The sequence below is a fragment of the Mastigoproctus giganteus genome, chromosome 12, assembly GCF_048544385.1.
Source record: "Mastigoproctus giganteus isolate SK-2022 chromosome 12, ASM4854438v1, whole genome shotgun sequence".
Lineage (NCBI taxonomy): Eukaryota > Metazoa > Arthropoda > Arachnida > Uropygi > Thelyphonidae > Mastigoproctus > Mastigoproctus giganteus.
The window spans coordinates 58,793,792-58,812,909 of NC_143586.1; the positions used below are offsets into that span (position 1 = coordinate 58,793,792).

General features: G+C 38.5%; 1 protein-coding gene across 1 annotated transcript in view; it reads left to right on the top strand.

Moving 5' to 3' along the window:
* Positions 1-19,118, top strand: part of LOC150077092 (metastasis-associated protein MTA3-like) — a 512,540-nt gene that overhangs the window by 172,425 nt on the left and 320,997 nt on the right. Inside the window, exon 7 of the mRNA XM_090386731.1 lies at positions 11,711-11,810. Coding sequence (XP_090242857.1) covers positions 11,711-11,810 — 100 coding nt within the window. The remainder of the gene's footprint in view (positions 1-11,710; positions 11,811-19,118) is intronic.

The window sequence follows — 19,118 nt, forward strand, 5'->3', positions numbered from 1 at the left end:
TGAAATGCTGGTATTTTTAGGATTAATTTTACATATGGGAACCATTCGACTGAACCGCATACAAGATTATTGGAAAACAGATAAGCTGTTCGGATTACATGTATTCGCAGACAACATGAGCAGGAATCGTTTTTTATTATTACTGCGGGCCTTGCATTTTGCAAAAAATCCAGAAAAGAGAGGTATGTCCACGGGATCGCCTATATAAAATTCGGAAAATGGTGAATCTGTTCAATGAACGAATGTCGGAAATATATTATCCAGGACGTGAGATTAGCTTAGATGAGTCTATGATATTGTGGCGTGGAAGGCTTGTTTTTCGACAGTACATTGAAAACAAACGCCATAAGTACGGCATCAAGTTGTATATGATCACAACGCCTACTGGCATGGTTATCAAATTTCAAGTGTATACCGGTATGTTGGATGATTCTGGTGGAAAAGGACATGCACAAAAAGTCGTCATGAACTTACTTGATGGGATGTTAGATGTCGGGCATAGCATATTTATGGACAATTATTACAATAGCTATGAACTCGCTAAGTGTCTCGCTGACAGACAAACACATTGTACTGGGACAATCAGAAGTAATAGGAAAACATTTCCGAAAGAGGTTCGAGAAAAAAAACTGAAGAAAGGAGAAACTTTATCAAGGTGTGCCCGTGGTGTAATGATTGCTAAGTGGAAGGATAGAAGAGATGTCAGTTACATATCTACAGAATACCAAAATGATATGGTGGAAATGCAGAACAAACGAGGCGAACTGAAATCAAAACCATTGCCTATAATTGAGTATAATAGGTTTATGTCAGGCATTGACAAGCAAGATCAAATGCTTGCCTATTATCCTTGCGAAAGGAAAACCATTAGGTGGCCTACAAAAATATTTATGCATATTTTGCAACTAATAATGATAAATGCACACCATATCTATAATAAATATTCACATAACAAGGTGCAACTTTATGACTTCCGTTTATCAGTGATCAGATCTTTATTAAAACAGCCATCTGATCTCCCTCATACTGTGCATCATGTACCTGAACTGGAACATGTGCTCAAACCACGGGAAGAAAGAAAAGGTGGAAAGATATTGAGGAAGCAATGCAAACGTTGCTATTCCGAAGGGAAACGTAAGGATACAATCTATATCTGCAGTGTTTGTGAAGGATCACCCGGCTATTGCTTAGATTGTGCGAAAATTATACATAAGTAACATTCTGACACACAGTATTTATAATCTGTATTGGTTCGGTATGAAATAAAACGTATTTCTTAATGTTACCATGTTTTTTGTTTTATTATTTACAAACTATATTATTATGTTTTTATGTCACGCGCCAGCGCGTGATGCGGCATTTAAAGCCAAATTTGACCTCCAGTGCCTATCACGCGCTGGCACGTGAATCTCAAAATCTTTTGGAAACTGCTTATACGACACTTAAATATTGATATGGTATACCGAACAATCCCTTATTACCAATTTTCAAGCTTTTTGGTTATGGAAACACAGTCGGCTTCTGGCGACAGTCTCCGCCTTCTGTGCCGCGCTATTGACGATAGCATGCTGACTGATGACCGGCAGCGAACGTGTTAATATCATTTATAAATACAGAAAATAAAAATGGACCCTACATTGAACCCTTAGGGACTCCACTAATAACATTAGTCCACCAAGAGCAATGTCCATTGATTACCACTCTCTGTCTTCTCCCACTTAAGCATTCCTTTATCCATAGCAGCAATTTACCTCCAATGCCACACTGCTCCAGTTTGTGCAGCAGTCTTCCAGGTGCAACAGTATCAAAGGCCGTTCTAAGATCCAAATATATGATATCAAAGTTATTCTTTGCATCCAGCTCCTTTGTGACTACGTCATAGTATTCAATCAGATTAGTCAGACAAGACTTCCCCTTAACAAACCCATGTTGTGTCTGAGCTATAACTGAAGTCTTGTCTAGATGATCTTGCAGTGCTCCTTTAACCAGTGCCTCCATTAATTTTCCGGGAACAGAAGTTAAAGTCACAGGTCTATAATTACTTATGTCAGCCTTTGGTCCTCCTTTGTGAATTGGGGTCACATTTGCACATCTCCAGTCCATGGGTACCTCCCCTGAGTCAAGAGAAGCTCTCATAATTATGGCTAAGGGTTTGCTTACTTTCTTTGCCGCCACCTTTAATATAACTGGATAGATTCCATCCACCCCAGGTGCCTTTCTTATGTTTATCTTCAACAATTTCTCCTCCACTTTACTCTCTGTTATTACAAGATTATCCAGCTTACTGCCAGAGTTGAATACACCTCTAGCATTCCCCTCCCTGAATAACTCCTCATGTGGAAATGTAGATGCTAAATATTCATTTTTGTTAGCTACCTGAGCAGGTAGCTAACAAAACTTGATATCGATGGTTCATCAACAGTTGAACCATCGATATCAAGTGGATCAATCTGATTCATCCCTTCCTTCTAGAGTTTACATAAGTAAACAACTCTTTGCATCCTTTGCCAAAGATTTCTCGTAATCTGCCTTCGCTTGCCTAACCTCCTTTGTAACTTGGTTATAGACCAGTTTATATCTATCATCGACTTCTGTGTCACATGTTAGTTAATTTGTATCCCATGCATTTTTCTTCTCTGTCACATGTCTAATTAGTTCATCTGACATCCATTTAAGCCTAAATCTTGAACAACATTTCTTTGTTGGTATGAAAAGCCTTGTAGCTTTCAAGATTAATTCTTTGAATGCTACCCATATTGAATTTGCAGTTGGTAACATCAACAGTTGGTCCCACGGTATAGAATTTAAATACACCTAATTCTGTTTTTGCACGAACTTTTTTTACACAAATTCAAAATAAATATTTCATTCTCTTTTTACACGAGTCATTTTGATTTAACACGATTTCTATGAATTTTTTTTTGCCTAAATTGTAAGAATTTTTTTTTATTTGTGGCATATTAGTATCATTTCTATATTACACGCACCAATAGATTGGATAACAGCTAGTGTGTGCGTTTTGAAACGCGTGCTTTTGCTTACCAATGTGTACGTCTAGGTATCTATGAATCATCAACGTTTTTATTGAATTTGGTGCACATTTACGGTATTCGTGCATTGTACCTTCGGAAGACATGTAGTAGTAAGCTCTATTTCAAAGTGAAAGAATCTTTAGTGAAATTTGTGCACATATAAATTTATTAATTTTGCCAATAGTCAATAAATTGTAAGTTTACAAATTTTTCATACCTTTTTTTATTAATTATAACTGAGATATTTTTCGGTAGCCCTTATATAATGTTGAATAATTCGCCTATTACCAAAATGAAAAGGAAAACGATTTCTTTGGAACTTAAAATTCAAATTTTAGATCGTCTTGCAACTGGACAAGGGGCTACGTCTGTAGGAAAGCATTTTGGTGTACATGAAGCTACCGTAAGAACTATTAAGAAAAATGAAGCTGCAATTAGGAAGTCGGTATGTTCTGGAACAAAAGTAAGTGTTAATTCATCATCATATACAAGAGATATTGTCAAGGAAAAAATGGAAAAGGCTCTGGTAATATGGATAGAAGATCATCACAAAAAAGAGTACCAGTAGATGGAAATGCCATCAAGCAAACAGCACTAAGAATTTACAGACAGATTAAAGAAAAGGAGCCAAGCATTTCATCTCAGTTAAACAGAAAGTATGAATTTTCTGCGAGTACAGGTTGGATGGCAGGGTTTCTTAAAAGGAATGCTCTTCATAATATAAAAATTAAAGGTTAAACTGCATCTGCAGATGAATCGGCTGCTAAAGTATTCCAGCAGGAACTTGCAAAAATTATTGAAGATGGAGGATACACTCCTGATCAAGTGTGGAATGCAGATGAAACTGGTTTCTTCTGGAAACGAATGCAACAGAACGTATGTAGCCAAATCGCAGAAAACTGCTGGTGGTTTTAAGGTAGCTAAGGATCGCGTGACCTTATTATTTTCCTCCAACGCTTCAGGAGATCGTATGTTGAAACCACTGCTGGTAAATCGAGCCCTAAACCCACGTTCAATGAAAGGTGTAGATATCAATAAACTGCCTGTTCACTGGATGGCAAACAAGAAGGCCTGTGTGACCACTACTATTTTTACAGAATGGTTCAACAAATGTTTCGTCCCAGAAGTCAGACGTTATATGAATTTGAAAGGTCTCGAATTTAAAGTTCTTCTGATTCTTGACAATGCACCCGGCCATCCTGTCTTGGAACACCCAAATGTACAAATTTTATTTCTGCCACCTAATACTACATCTTTGATACAACCGCTAGACCAAGGTATAATTGCGACAATTAAAACATACTACGTAAAACGAACATTCCAACACGTTTTGGACAAACTGAATGATGAAACACTAACAATCATTGATGTGTGGAAGAAATTCTCAATTATGGATTGTATCAATCAAGTTGGATTAGCGTTAACTGAATTAAAACCAGCAACTTTAAATGCATGTTGGAAAGCGGTTTGGCCACAATGTGTAAAAAGCAAAGATCCCATCATCCCTAATACGACCGAATTTCCCAACATCATTACAATGGCACACAAAATTGGTGGAGAAGGATTCGATGATCTATCGTTTGAAGATATTGATGAATTGTTAACCGACAAAGCCCTATGCGAAGATGAAATATTAGAGGTTGTCCTTGGGACTCCTTATCCCACAGAACGTAGTGATAATGAAGAAAATGATCCTGTTATAAATGCAGATTTAATAAAAGAAGGTCTCGAACTGGCCAGAAAATTAGGTAATCATTTTGTCAAAAATGACCCTAATGAGGAACGCGCTGGGAAGTTTCAACGTGAACTGAAGTTGTTGACAGCCTCTTACAGAGAATTATATAACGGCCTAACCAAAACACGAACACAACGATTAATAACTGAATTCGTTCGTAAAACCGGTGAAACATCAGCACCAGAGGAGACTCGTGCTGATTTTGCTCAAGAGATCACAGAAAGAATTTCATTAATAGAGGAAGAAGACGATGTCCACAACATTTCTAGTGATGGCAGTGATATTCCAGTCGTATGCAAACATACGCGCCGTTTATTATCAGAAAGTGAAAATGAATAAAATCTTGTTATGTGTAAAACAGATTTTTTTTTGTTCATGAAGAATTTTTTTTCATTTCATATGCATACAAATTTATTTTAATTACATATTATTACATGTGTATTTTGTTTAAATAAAATAATAAGCTTAAAACGAATATTTTTATGGGTTTTTTTTTAATTATTTTCACTGATTTTTTTAGATCCGGAACCAATCTTCTTTTCTTCCATGAATACAATGTCTTTTTTTACACGAATTTTTTTACACGTATTTTTCAGGAACGTATCTATCGTGTAAAAACAGAATTAGGTGTACTGTCTCAGACCACCGTAGTTGCCTTTATGAAAGCAAAAACCCTTCCTTTTACCCTTGATGGTAGTTACCTCTTTGAGTAAATCCCACTTCAGCACACTGTGATCACTGCCACCTAGTGTTTCCTTTATCTGCAAATTCTTGATGCATGAAAAATCACTACTGATAATCAGATCAAGAGTATTACTCCTTCTAGTTGCCTCCCGAACATGCTGCTGTAGAAAACAGTCATCCCATAAATCCCCAAAAGCTTTGCTGGTTTGTGAGTGACCAACCCACAAATTCCAGTCAATCGCTGGGAAATTAAAATCCCCCATTATAAGACACCCTGATTTACTGGCCCACTCTATTTCTCTGCACAATTGCTCATTATACTCATCAGATTCATTTGGCCTATAACACACACCTACTCTTAACTTTCGTTTCCCAGTGCTTATTGTCACACCAAACAGACTCAACATTGCATTGTCCACCAACATCAATTGGATGCACTTTCTTAGATTTTATATGTTTCTTAACTAACAGCATAACCCCTCCTCCCTTTAACTCTGATATCCCAACAATATCTACCTTTGATGTCTTGACTAGCACTTCAAGCTCATCGAATTTATTAACTAAACTCCTAGCATTGGTGTACATGCAAGTATACATGCACCTGTTTTTACTCTTAGTTATCCTAAAACAAGACAGCCCATGTATTTACTTGTTCCACTATGATTCCCAGCAGTCCTGGAAATCTCCATTGCCTTGCTTTCCAGGCTGCTGCTCAGTTGCATTTCAATAGAAGTAATGCAAAAATCACTTTTACCTCTGCCAGCGGCTACTGTTAATCTATTAGTCCGTGTATCCCCCCCAAGCTAGCAGTTTTCCGACCCACCTTTAGCATTAGCATTAGCATTAGTAGAGGCATATGATGCAAGAAAGCAAGCTTATTCAGCCTCAGCCAAAAAAAAAAAAAAAAAAAAAAAAAACAACCACTACTCCCATTTCACCCCTCCGTTCGTTCGAAATACCTGTCCAGCTGAGCCTTAAATTTGTTTAGGCTATCAACTTCAACAACAAGCGATGGGAGTCTATTCCACAAACCAACTGCCCGCTGGCTAAAGGCAAATTTCCGCACATCTATCCGACATCCGTCCTTCCTCAATTTGAATTTATGCCCTCTCAGGTGATTATTCTGAGCAAGAGGAAGAATCCCATCGGCATTGAGCATGCTCAAGCCATTCAAAGCCTTATACACCTCTATCAGATCACCTCGCCGATGCCTAGTCTCCAGGCTCTGTAATTTGCAAAAATTTAGCCTTTCTTCGTAAGAGCAACCCTTTGTTCCATTCACTAATCTTGTTGTCCTTCTCTGTACTCGTTCCAGCAGCTCTACATCCTTTTTGGAATGAGGCCTCCAGACCTGTATACAGTACTCAAAGTGTGGCCTGACCAATGCCTTATACAAGGGAATAATCACATCCCTGTCCCTGCTAGAAAAATTCCTGTATATCATTGACAAGACACCATGAGCTACTCTTGCAGCTCGTCTGCAGTGCTCAGAGAACTTCATATCTGCCTGCACAATTACCCCCAGGTCCTTTTCATTCTCTACCACTGTCAGCGTAGTACCACAGAGTTGATATTTTGATCTGGGGTTACTGTTTCCCATATGTAGTACTTTACATTTGTCAATGTTAAACTTCATTTGCCACCTCTCAGCCCATCTGCTCAACCTTTCCAGATCCTGTTAGAGCAGCATAGTATCAGTAGTGTGCTTAACGACCCTGCCTACCTTTGTATCGTCTGCAAAATTGGACATTAAGCCTGATACACCATCATCAATATCATTTATAAATACAGAAAACAACAATGGACCCAGCACTGAACCCTGAGGAACTCCACTAATAACATTAGTCCACGTTGAGCAGTGTCCATTGATTACCACTCTCTGTCTTTTGCCACTCAACCATCCCTTTATCCATAGCAGCAATTTGCCTCCAATGCCACACTGCTCCAATTTGTGCAGCAGTCTTCCATGCGCAACAGTATCAAAAGCTTTTCTAAGATCCAAATATATAATATCAAAGTTATTCCCTGCATTCAGTTCTTTTGTGACTACATCATAGTATCCAATCAAATTGGTCAGACAAGACCTGCCCTTAACAAAACCATGCTGTGTCTGAGCTGTAACTGAATTCTTGTCCAGATGATCCTGCAGTGCTTCTTTAACCAGTGCCTCCATTAATTTTCCTGGAACCGAAGTTAAACTAACAGGTCTATAATTACTTGTGTCATATTTTGATCCTCCTTTGTGAATTGGGGTTACATTTGCACATCTCCAGTCCATGGGTACCTCCCCTGAGTCCAAAGAAGCTCTCATAATTATGGCTAGGGGTTTGCTTACTTCCTTTAATATAACTGGATAGATCCCATCCACCCCGGGTGCCTTTTTTTATGTTTATCCTCAACAATTTCTCCTCCACTTTCCTCTCAGTTATTAGAAAATAATCTAGCTCACTGCCAATGTTTACTTCACCTACGACATTCCCCTTCCTGAATAACTCCTCATGTGTGAATGTAGATGCAAAATACTCGTTTAGATTGTTAGCCACCTGAGCTGGATCCTCAACTGTTGAACCATCAACATCCAATGGACCAATCTGATTCATCCCTTTCCTTCTTGAGTTTAAATAGGTAAAGAACTCTTTTCTCTTTTTCTTTGCATCCTTTGCCAAGGATTTCTCATAATCTGCCTTTGCCTGCCTAATCTCCTTTGTGACTTTGTTACAGACCAACTTATATCTATCATAGGTTTCCATGTCACCCATTAATTTGTATATATCCCATGCATTTTTCTTCTCTGCCATATGTCTCTTTAGTTCATCTGACAACCATTTAGGCCTGAACCTTGAACAATATTTCTTGGTTGGTATGTAAAGCCTGGTAGCTTCCAAGATTAGTTCCTTGAATGCTTCCCATTTTGAATTTGCTGTTGGTAACATCATAAGTTGGTCCCATGTATAGAATTTAAATACTGTCTCAGACCATCATAGTCGCCTTTATGAAAGCAAAAACCCTTCCCTTTACCTCTGATGGTGGTTACCTCCTTGAGTAAATCCCACTTCAGCACACTGTGATCACTGCCACCCAGTGGTTCCTTTATCTGCAGATTCCTAATGCATGAAGAATCACTACTGATAATCAGATCAAGAATATTACTCCCTCTAGTTGCCTCCCGAACATGCTGGTGTAGAAAACAATCATCCAATAAATCCACAAAAGCCTTGCTAGTGTGTGAGTGACCAACCCACAAATTCCAGTCAATATCTGGGAAATTAAAATCCCCCATTATAAGACTCTCTGATTTACTGGCCCATTCTATTTCCCTGTACAGTATCTTATTATACTCATCAGAGTCATTAGGCCTATAGCACACTCCTACTCTCAATTTTGATTTACCTATGCTTATGGCACACCAAACTGACTCGACACTGCCCTGTCCATCAATGTCGACTGGCTTCACTTCCATGGATTTTATGTGTTTTTTAACTAATAGCATAACCCCTCCTCCCCTCCTGTCCTGTCTATCCTTTCTATACATATTGTACTCCCCAAATTTCAGTTCTGCATTCCTTATATCTGTGTGACACCACGTCTCTGATATCCCAACAATATCTGCCTTTGATGTTTTGAGCAATACCTCAAATTCATCAAATTGATTTACTGAACTCCTAGCATTGGTGTACACGCAAGTATACATGCACCTGTTTCTATTCTTAGCTACCCTAACACAACCCATGTGTTTACTTGTACCGCAATGACTTCCAGCAGTCTCTGAAATATCCTGCATCTTCTTTTTCAGGCTTCTGCTCATTCCAATAGAAGCAGTGCAAGAATCTCTTTCACCTCTGCCAGTGGCTGCTGTTAATCCATTAGTTTTTGTCTCCCCCCAAGCTAGCAGTTTTCCAACCCACCTTACTCTGCCTCGAAAGCATCAGCAAATATTCTTGCACCCTTTCTATTTAAGTGTATCCCATCCCTGTAGAAGCGATCTCTCCTGTTAACAAGCACAGACCAGGCTGAGAAAAATTCTACCCCTTGAGCATTGCACAATCTCTCCAGGGCCGAATTGATCGACAAGGCTGTCATCATATACTCCCTCCTATCGTGTCTGGGCAGAATTGCAAACACTTTCAAATTCAACCCTAACTCGCGGGTTTTTTTCATCATTGACTTGTACTTGTTAAGTAATTTCCCCGATCTTCTACTCTTAATATCATTAATGCCAACATGTACAACAATATCACCCTTTGTGCCCTTAAAAGATGATATGTGCTATACAACATCATCAACCTTTGCCCCTGGCAGGCACACCCTGGTTGTGTTCAATCTATCCTTTTTGCGCAATATATTCGCTGTTTCCCTGACAATAGAGTCACCTACAACAACTAGTTTCTTTGGGACCAGCACATTCTGCCTTGCCGTTTTCCGTTGTGTTGCTTGATGTTCATGTGCAAGCTCTGGCATTGATGTGGGCAGCTAAGAACTTGATGGGCCTCTCAATTAATTTAAATCCTTTGACAGCATCCATCCTGTCCTTCAATCTCTCATATAAGCCCATAACAATGCTGAGATGGCGCCAGATTTCCTCGCACTCCTTACATCGCGCACACATACACAAATACATTCCCATTGGCAATATCATGTCCCATTCCTGATTGCTCTACAAACATCAAACAAGCAGTGCATTTCAGTAGACTGTGATTCAGAGGACAACTGCCCTCCTCAGTTCTCCCTTGAGTCACAGCACTTCCATTAGTTTGAGCCTTTTGCTTTGCTGCGAGTCATGATTTCTATTCAAGTTCAATAAAATTCCAATACAAAATATAACCCTAAACCTATATCCCAATGCAGTTATAATGCTATATATATATATATGTATTTTGGTATTGAATGTTATATCTGAGTTACGTTATATGACTTTCTTATCCCCTGTCAACTTATATGTATTAATTTATGATGTTACGTTTGTAAAAACTAGGTCGCCATATTCATTTAGTTAAAGTACAATTCAATTGACAATGAAATTTAATAAGATTAATAAATTTTACCGATTAATTGATACTACTATACTCGCTGTTTAGTTTTCCCTTAAACCTTATGCTATCTACTTCAGTGCACACGTTGTATTGTATGACAATGGCGGAAAGTTATGAATGGTTAACTACCGACACAAGGTATTATTTACTTTCCAAATCGCGCTATCTAAATTCAAAATAAACCACGGAGCTTGACCAAGTCTATAAGCTACTTATAGAAAATAATTAAATCTAACAATTTAGTCAATAAAGTGGCTAAGTATAATAAAAAACTTTGTGTTCGTGGGAGGTGCAAAACCTGTTCAACACGTGAATTTGATACCCTTACCGATACTAAGTAATAACCTACAAAATCTCTATCTAAATTCAAATTCAATGCAATTATTAGAAGTCTAATGCAGAGAAGCATTTGGTTTCTAATTATTGCAATGCATTGAAATAAAGATTCACCTGTTCTACTAATTTGCTGCATTAGGCAAACACAGCCTGGTACTAGGGGTTATATGCACTTATAATTGTATGTTTATTAAGAAATTTTTCTTTCACATACTTCTTTGGTGCTGGCTGACTCAGTACATTATTCACTACTCTGAGACAAGCTTGCTAATTGAGGGCACCTTCTCTCTGATGAGGAGCTAGTAACTGCAAAAATCATCAGTATATAGTGTTTTTTTTTTGTTTTTTTTTAATGAATTTAATGATTACAGTGCCTTTGTGTTTTTAATAAATTTCAATGTTTGCAGTGCCTTTGTAGTTTAATGAATTGAGTCTAAATCAGATTTGCCTCCTTTTGGTGATGTTATTCAGTTAAAAATGGTATAAGTCATTTTAGGTCAACTTGTGGATGATGTCTTTCTAAAGCAAGCAAGAGCCCAAACTTGTCACTGTCACTGGAGGAAGAAAAGCATCCCCAAGACAGTATGACAGAAAATTATAATGTGGAGAATTATTATTATCTAATTAAATTTAGGTATTTAGCAGCAGTATCACTTTCCACATTTTTTATTTGCTTAGGCTGTTGCCAGGGATTCCAGCTAGTATATCACGATTGATCATTTTTATTATTGTATTATAATTTGCTTTTGAATTGAGGTGTTGCCTTGTATTTTAATTAATAGAGTATATTCTTCACGTTTTCTATTTTGCTTCGTTTTAAGTGGCGTGTTTTTTAGTTGCCTTGGTGTATATATTATATGTCTGTTGGTACAGTTTTTTATCGCCCCCTCCAGGTCTGTTGGTACATTTGCAAGAGCACTCGACTGTTCCAGTTCTGTAAAGCAACCAAGTCTTCATATGAGTGCAGCTGCTGCTTCACGGGATATTACCCTTGTAAGTTTGTTGTTTTGGTGCATGTATAGGTATGTAACTGTTTGCATATACAGGCTGTTTCAAGTAAAAGGCACCAGAGTTTGTCTTGCTCATTTTTAGGTTTAGGCCACCTGTCATCTGAATCTTTTTTGTCATATTTGGTCATAAAAGTTTTTTGAATTTGATGTAAAATTAGAATAAATGTGTTTAGGTTTACAAATGCTAAATTGAAATTTTGCCTAATAAGCTTCTTGTTTTTTTCAAAAGGAAAGATATTCTCCCTCATAGATTTAGTCTAAAAATGTCTAGCACAGCCTGTTTATCTGTGCTAGACTTTACAGTTGCAGTTGTGCCACGTCTCATGCCAAAACCATTGTATTATTTTTTTCCCTTTATATAAAATAAATTTATGCTTGTTTCAGAAGTACACAACGATGTTTTTAGATTAAACTGAGGTCAGGGAATAACATTCTCACTGAGAAAGAGGCAGTTGATTAGGCAAAATTTAAATTTATAAATCGGAAAATCTAAACTGTAACATAGTCCAACATAAATTTCAAAAACCTCAACCGAAATATGATAAAAAAGGTCAAGAAATATGATAAAAAAAGGGCAAATAGCCTAAACCTAAAAACTGAAATATACCCTGTTGCCTTTTAATTGAAACACCTTTATATCATAATGAAACACACAGCTTGTTACAACTGAAACTTATAAAATTGTTTTTGAATCAGTAAGACTTGTCCATTCTTACCTTGGCTGTATATATTGTGCACTTATTATACACAAATAATATTGATATATTACTGACTTTAATGTTTTTTGCTGTTCTTTTTTCTCCCCCCCTCCGGAGAAAATGTTTAAAGTGGTGCAAAGTTATATTTTCTAGCAGCATTGCTGAAAAAATGTATAAATTAGTCAGTATAAATAGTTAGTATGTTGCAGATAAGAACATCCTGATTTATCCTCCATGTATATTAAGGCTCCATTTTTGATGTAGCATTATTTAATATCAGAATTAGAAAACATCAAAAGCATACATGTATGCAGATGATTTCACTATCTTCTGTGACTCACAGAATGTTCATACCACAACCGTATAGCTCTGATTAGCAGTAAGTAAATTGGAATGCTAGACTGCAAAATGGATACCGAATTTCTAAAAAAAAATGTACTCCTTTTCACTTCTGCAAATAACATGCACTTCACCCTGACATTAAACGTAGACTAAAGAATATTCTAATCCCAATTTCTAATATCATGAGCTTTTTTTGACTGATCATGGATAATTAACTTAACTTTCACGCTCATTTAACTCATCTCCAAGCTGACTGCGTTCAGAAACTAAATATCCTTCATTTGGCATCATGGGAGTGTAGACAGACCCACTCTCACATCTTTATAAACTAGAGGTTCCCAAAGCATCCCCCCAGCACACTTTAGCATTAGCATTAGTTGAGGCATATGTTTCAAGAAAGCAAGCTTATAGAGCATCATCCAAAAAAAAAAAAAAAAACCTTCCCATTTCACCCATCTGGTCACTCCAAATGTTTGTCTAATTCAGCCTTATATTTATTTAAGCTATCAACTTCCACAACAGATGGAAGGTTTGAGGGGGTGAGAACTTGTTTATCATGAAGCACTTTTTTTAACGAAATATGGACAAACCATCCCACTAATCCAGGTATGAAGCATATATTAATTTACGTACTGAAGTACACTAATGTTCAAAGAAAGTGCATCACCCCTTAAAATTGTAATTGTCTTCCGAATAACGTAAGTATATGGCAATATTTCTTACAGATTGCATCAGATAAGATTGAGATGCATAAGCGATGACATAATATTGCATCAGCTGTTACGTTCAGCTATATAAGCACGCTCTGCAAGAGTTGCAGTCATTCCTTTCCTTGCTTGTGTCAGGATGGCGAGTTACGTGCAGTTGATGCCACGAAGAAAGAGTGCTATTGTTCCTTTATGTGAGGAAGGATGTTCTTCCCGTCATATTGCTTATAGAGTGTCTTGTAATCAGTCGACAGTGAGTAGATTTCTTTCCAAACTCAAGAATACTAGTTCTGCTGATAGGAAAAAAGGAACTGGATGCAAACAAGTCTCTATGCCAAAACAGCGCTGCGTTTTGAAGCACTTATGCCTTAAAAACTGCTGACGAGGCCACTAGGAGACGGTCGTGTTCAAAGCCGCTAAGTGGATTTTTCTTATTTATTGATTTGAAATTATTGTTTTTCTAAAACTTTTGATTTAAATTTAGTAGTATAACATTATTTTGTGATTTTCTGATTAATTTGGTGTATTTATTCTTTACTCGGCCTTGTAATTGCATAAAAGTATCGGTAAGGGTATCCACGTGTTTGCAACTCCGCTGAACGAGAAGTTCTTTAGCCATATTTAGCCGCTTGATTGAATATTTTTTACATCGAATTATTTCTGTAAGTAGCTTATAGATCTAGTAAGGATCGTTAGTTTATTCTGAATTGAGACAGCGAGATTTGAAAGTTAGTTAATACTTAATGTCCGTAGATTTACCATTCGTAACTTTCCCGCCTTTGTGATACGATAGTTATATACCGTACTAGATAGCGTTAGTTGAACTTCGTTAGCAGTTAAATTGTACTTTTAAATAAATACATATAACGACTTAGATTACAAATGTAATATAATTAATTATATTTAACATAATTAATAACATAACATAATTAATTATAATTAATTAATAAATTAATAGAATCATGACTCAGACCAGAGCAGCAAAGCAAAAGGCTCAAGCTAATGGAAGTGCTGTGGCTCAGAGCAGAACTGAGGGGGGCAGTTGTCCTCTGAGTCACAGCCTTATAAAATGCACTGTTTGCTTGATGTTTGCAGAGCAATCGGGTACGGGACATGATACTGCTATGGGGGATGTCTTTGTGTGTGCGCGATGCAAGGAGTGTATTGTCAGGGAAACGGGGAACAAGCTTTGTAAAAAGGATAGGTGGAACAGGACCAGGGTATGTCTGCCAGGGGCAAAGGTTGATGACGTTGTAGAGCGAATATCATCTTTTAAGGGCACAAAAGGTGATATAGTTGTACACGTTGGCACTAATGATATTAAGAGTAGGAGACCGGCAGAATTACTTAACAAGTACAGGTCACTGTTGAACAAAAGCCGAGAATTAGGGTTGAATTTGAAAGTGTCTGCAATTCTGCCCAGACACGATAGGAGGGAGTATATGATGAGAGCCTTGTCGATCAATTCGGCCCTGGAAAGATTGTGCAAGGCTCAAGGGGTAGAATTTTTTTCAGCCTGGACTGTACTTGTTAACAGGAGAGATTGCTTCTACAGGGATGGGATACACTTAAATAGAAAGGGTGCAAGAATATTTGCTGATGCTATCGAGGCAGTGTTAGGTGGGTCGGAAAACTGCTAGCTTGGGGGGGAGACAAAGACCAATAGATTGACAGTAGCCACTGGCAGAGGTGAAAGAGATTCTTGCACTGCTTCTATTAGAATGAGCAGAAGCCTGAAAAACAAGATGCATGATATTTCAGAGACTGCTGGGAGCCATTGCGGTACAAGTAAACACATGGGTTGTGTTAGGGTAGCTAAGAATAGAAACAGGTGCAGGTATACTTGCGTGTACACCAATGCTAGGAGTTTAAATAAATTTGATGAATTTGAGGTATTGCTCAAAACATCAAAGGCAGATATTGTTGGGATATCAGAGACGTGGTGTCACACAGATATAAGGGATGCAGAACTGGAATTTGGGGAGTACAACGTCTACAGAAAGGATAGACAGGATAGGAAGGGGGGAGGGGTTATGCTATTAGTTAAGAAACGCATAAAAACCAAGGAAGTGAAGCCAGTCGACATCGCTGTACAGTGCAGTGTTGAGTCAGTTTGGTGTGACATAAGCATTGGGAGATCAAAATTGAGAATAGGAGTGTGCTATAGGCCTAATGACTCTGATGAGTATAATAAGAAATTGTACAGGGAAATAGAGTGTGCCAGTAAATCAGAGAGTCTTATAATGGGAGATGTTAATTTCCCAGATATTGACTGGAATTTGGGGGCTGGTCACTCACACACTAACAGGGCTTTTGTGGATTTATTGGATGATTGTTTTCTACATCAGCATGTTCAGGAGGCAACTAGAGGGAGTAATACTCTTGATCTGATTATCAGTAGTGATTCATCATGCATTAAGAATCTGCAGATAAAGGAACCACTAGGTGGCAGTGATTACAGTGTGCTGAAGTGGGATTTACTCAAAGAGGTAACTACCATTAGGGGTAAAGGGAAGGGTTATTGCTTCCGTAAAGGCGACTACGATGGACTGAGACAGTATTTAAATTCTATACAGTGGGACCAACTGATGATGTTACCAACAGCAAATTCAAAATGGGAAGCATTCAAAGAACTTATCTTGGAAGCTACTAGGCTTTACATACCAACTAAGAAATATTGTTCAAGGTTTAGGCCAAAATGGATGTCAGATGAACTAATGAGGCATATGGCAGAGAAGAAAAATGCATGGGATACTTACAAACTAACACATGACACAGAAGCCTATGATAGATACAAGTTGATATGTAACCAAGTTACAAAGGAGGTTAGGCAGGCGAAGGCAGATTACGAGAAATCCTTGGCAAGGGATGCAAAGAAAAACAGCAAAGAGTTCTTTACTTATGTAAACTCTAGAAGGAAGGGGATGAATCAGATTGGTCCACTTGATATTGATGGGTAAACTGTTGATGATCCTGCTCAGGTAGCTAACAAACTAAATGAATATTTTGCATCGACATTCACACATGAGGAGTTATTCAGCAAGGGGAATGCCAGAGGTGTATTCAACTCTAGCAGTAAGCTACAGAATCTTGAAATAACTGGGAGTAAAGTGGAGGAGAAACTGTTGAAGATAAACACAAGAAAGGCACCCGGGGTGGATGGGATCTATCCAGTTATATTAAAGGAGGCAGCAAAGGAAGTAAGCAAACCCTTAGCCATAATTATGAGAGCTTCCTTGGACTCAGGGGAGGTACCCATAGATTGGAAATGTGCAAATGTGATCCCAATTCACAAAGGAGGATCAAAGGCTGACACAAGTAATTATAAACCTGTGAGCTTAACTTCTGTTCCAGGAAAATTAATGGAGGCACTGGTTAAAGAAGCACTGCAGGATCATTTAGACAAGACTTCAGTTATAGCTCGGACACAGCATGGTTTTGTTAAGGGGAAGTCTTGCCTGACCAATTCGATTGGATACTATGATGCAGTCACAAAAGAACTGGATGCAGGGAATAGCTTTGATATTATATACTTGGATCTTAGAAAAGCTTTTGATACTGTTGCGCATGGAAGACTGCTGCACAAATTGGAGCAGTGTGGCATTGGAGGCAAATTGCTGCTATGGATAAAGGGATGGTTGAGTGGCAAAAGACAGAGAGTGGTAATCAATGGACACTGCTCAACGTGGACTAATGTTATTAGTGGAGTTCCTCAGGGTTCAGTGTTGGGTCCATTGTTGTTTTCTGTATTTATAAATGATATTGATGATGGTGTATCAGGCTTAATGTCCAAGTTTGCAGACGATACAAAGGTTGGCGGGGTTGTTAAGGACACTACTGATACTATGCTGCTGGAACAGGATCTGGAAAGGTTGAGCAGATGGGCTGAGAGGTGGCAAATGAAGTTTAACATTGACAAATGTAAAGTACTACACATGGGAAACAGCAACCCCAGAGCAACGTATCAACTCTGTGGTACTACACCGACAGTGGTAGAGAATGAAAGGGACTTGGGGGTGGTTGTGCAGGCAGATATGAAGTTCTCTGAGCAGTGCAGATGGGCTGCAAGAGTAGCTCATGGAGTATTGTCAATGATATACAGGAATTTTTCCAGCAGGGATAAGGAGGTGATTATTCCCTTGTATAAGGCAATGGTCAGGCCACACCTAGAGTACTGTATACAGGTCTGTAGGCCTCATTTCAAGAAGGATGTAGAGCTGCTGGAACGAGTACAGAGAAGGGCAACAAGATTAGTGAATGGAACAAAGGGGTGCTCTTACGAAGAAAGGCTTAAGTTTTGCAAATTACAGTGTCTGGAGACTAGGCACCAGCGAGGTGATCTGATAGAGGTGTATAAAGCCTTGAATGGTTTGAGCATGCTCAATGCTGATGGGATTCTTCCTCTAGCTCAGAATAATCACCTGAGAGGGCATAAATTCAAATTGAGGAAAGACAGATGTAGGATAGACGTGCGGAAATTTGCCTTTAGCCAGTGGGTGGGTGGTTGGTGGAACAGACTTCCATCCCTTGTAGTGGAGGTTGATAGCCTAAATACGTTTAAGGCTCAGTTGGACAGGTATTTTGAACGAACAGAGGGGTGAAGTGGGTTTTTTTTTTTTTTTTTTTTTGGCTGATGCTGCATAAGCTTGCTTTCTTGCATCAAATGCCTCTGCTAATGCTAATGCTAATAAAGATTCTTCATCTGAGCCGAAAAGAGACCGGGAAGAACATACAGGAGTGGTAGCAAGTGCAGTAACAGTCAGAAGACACCTCTTCAAAAATGGACTTGTAGCCCGTCATCCTAAGAAGAAGCCCCTCCTCACACAAAAAAGGAAAAAGGCCTGATTCATTTGGTGTAAGGAGCATGTCAAATGGACTCCCGAGCAGTGGAAGTCAGTTATTTTCTCGAATGAGAAGAAATTCAACCTGCATGGCTCTGATGGGAGACAAATGATTCGTCGTAGACTTGGTGAAGAATACCATCCAGCCTGTATGGTGTCTACAGTAAAATTCCCTACCAACCAAGTCATATGGGGCCGACCGGGCTAGCCGAGTGGGTAAAGTACCTACCCGGCAACCCAAAGGTCGCGGGTTCGATTCCCGCCTCGGGCTTGGATCAAAGTACTGCTAAAACCTTGGGAGGTGCAATATGGCCACAGAAGCCGATGCGCCAACAACTACCAAATCAAAAAAAAAAAAAAAAAAAAAAAAGTCATATGGGGGTGAATTTCATATCATGGAGTAGGTCACCTGCAGTTTATAAAAGGTTCCATAAATGCCAGTGGATATCTGGCTATATTGGAAGGCAAATTGCTGTCAACCATTTGAGACCATTTCAACCTGCCAAGTAACTGCATCTTTCAGGATGACTCTGCTTCTTGTCCTCGGGCAAAAAGTGTAAGTAGGCACTTCTCTAGTTACCTTAGCTTCATTTCTGTATTAGAGGTTTGACAGTAATGTGTTTACATTTGTTACAGTTGAAAAAATGGTTGGAAAAATGGTCCATTACAACTGTTAGAGTTGGCCAGGAAACAGCCTGGACAC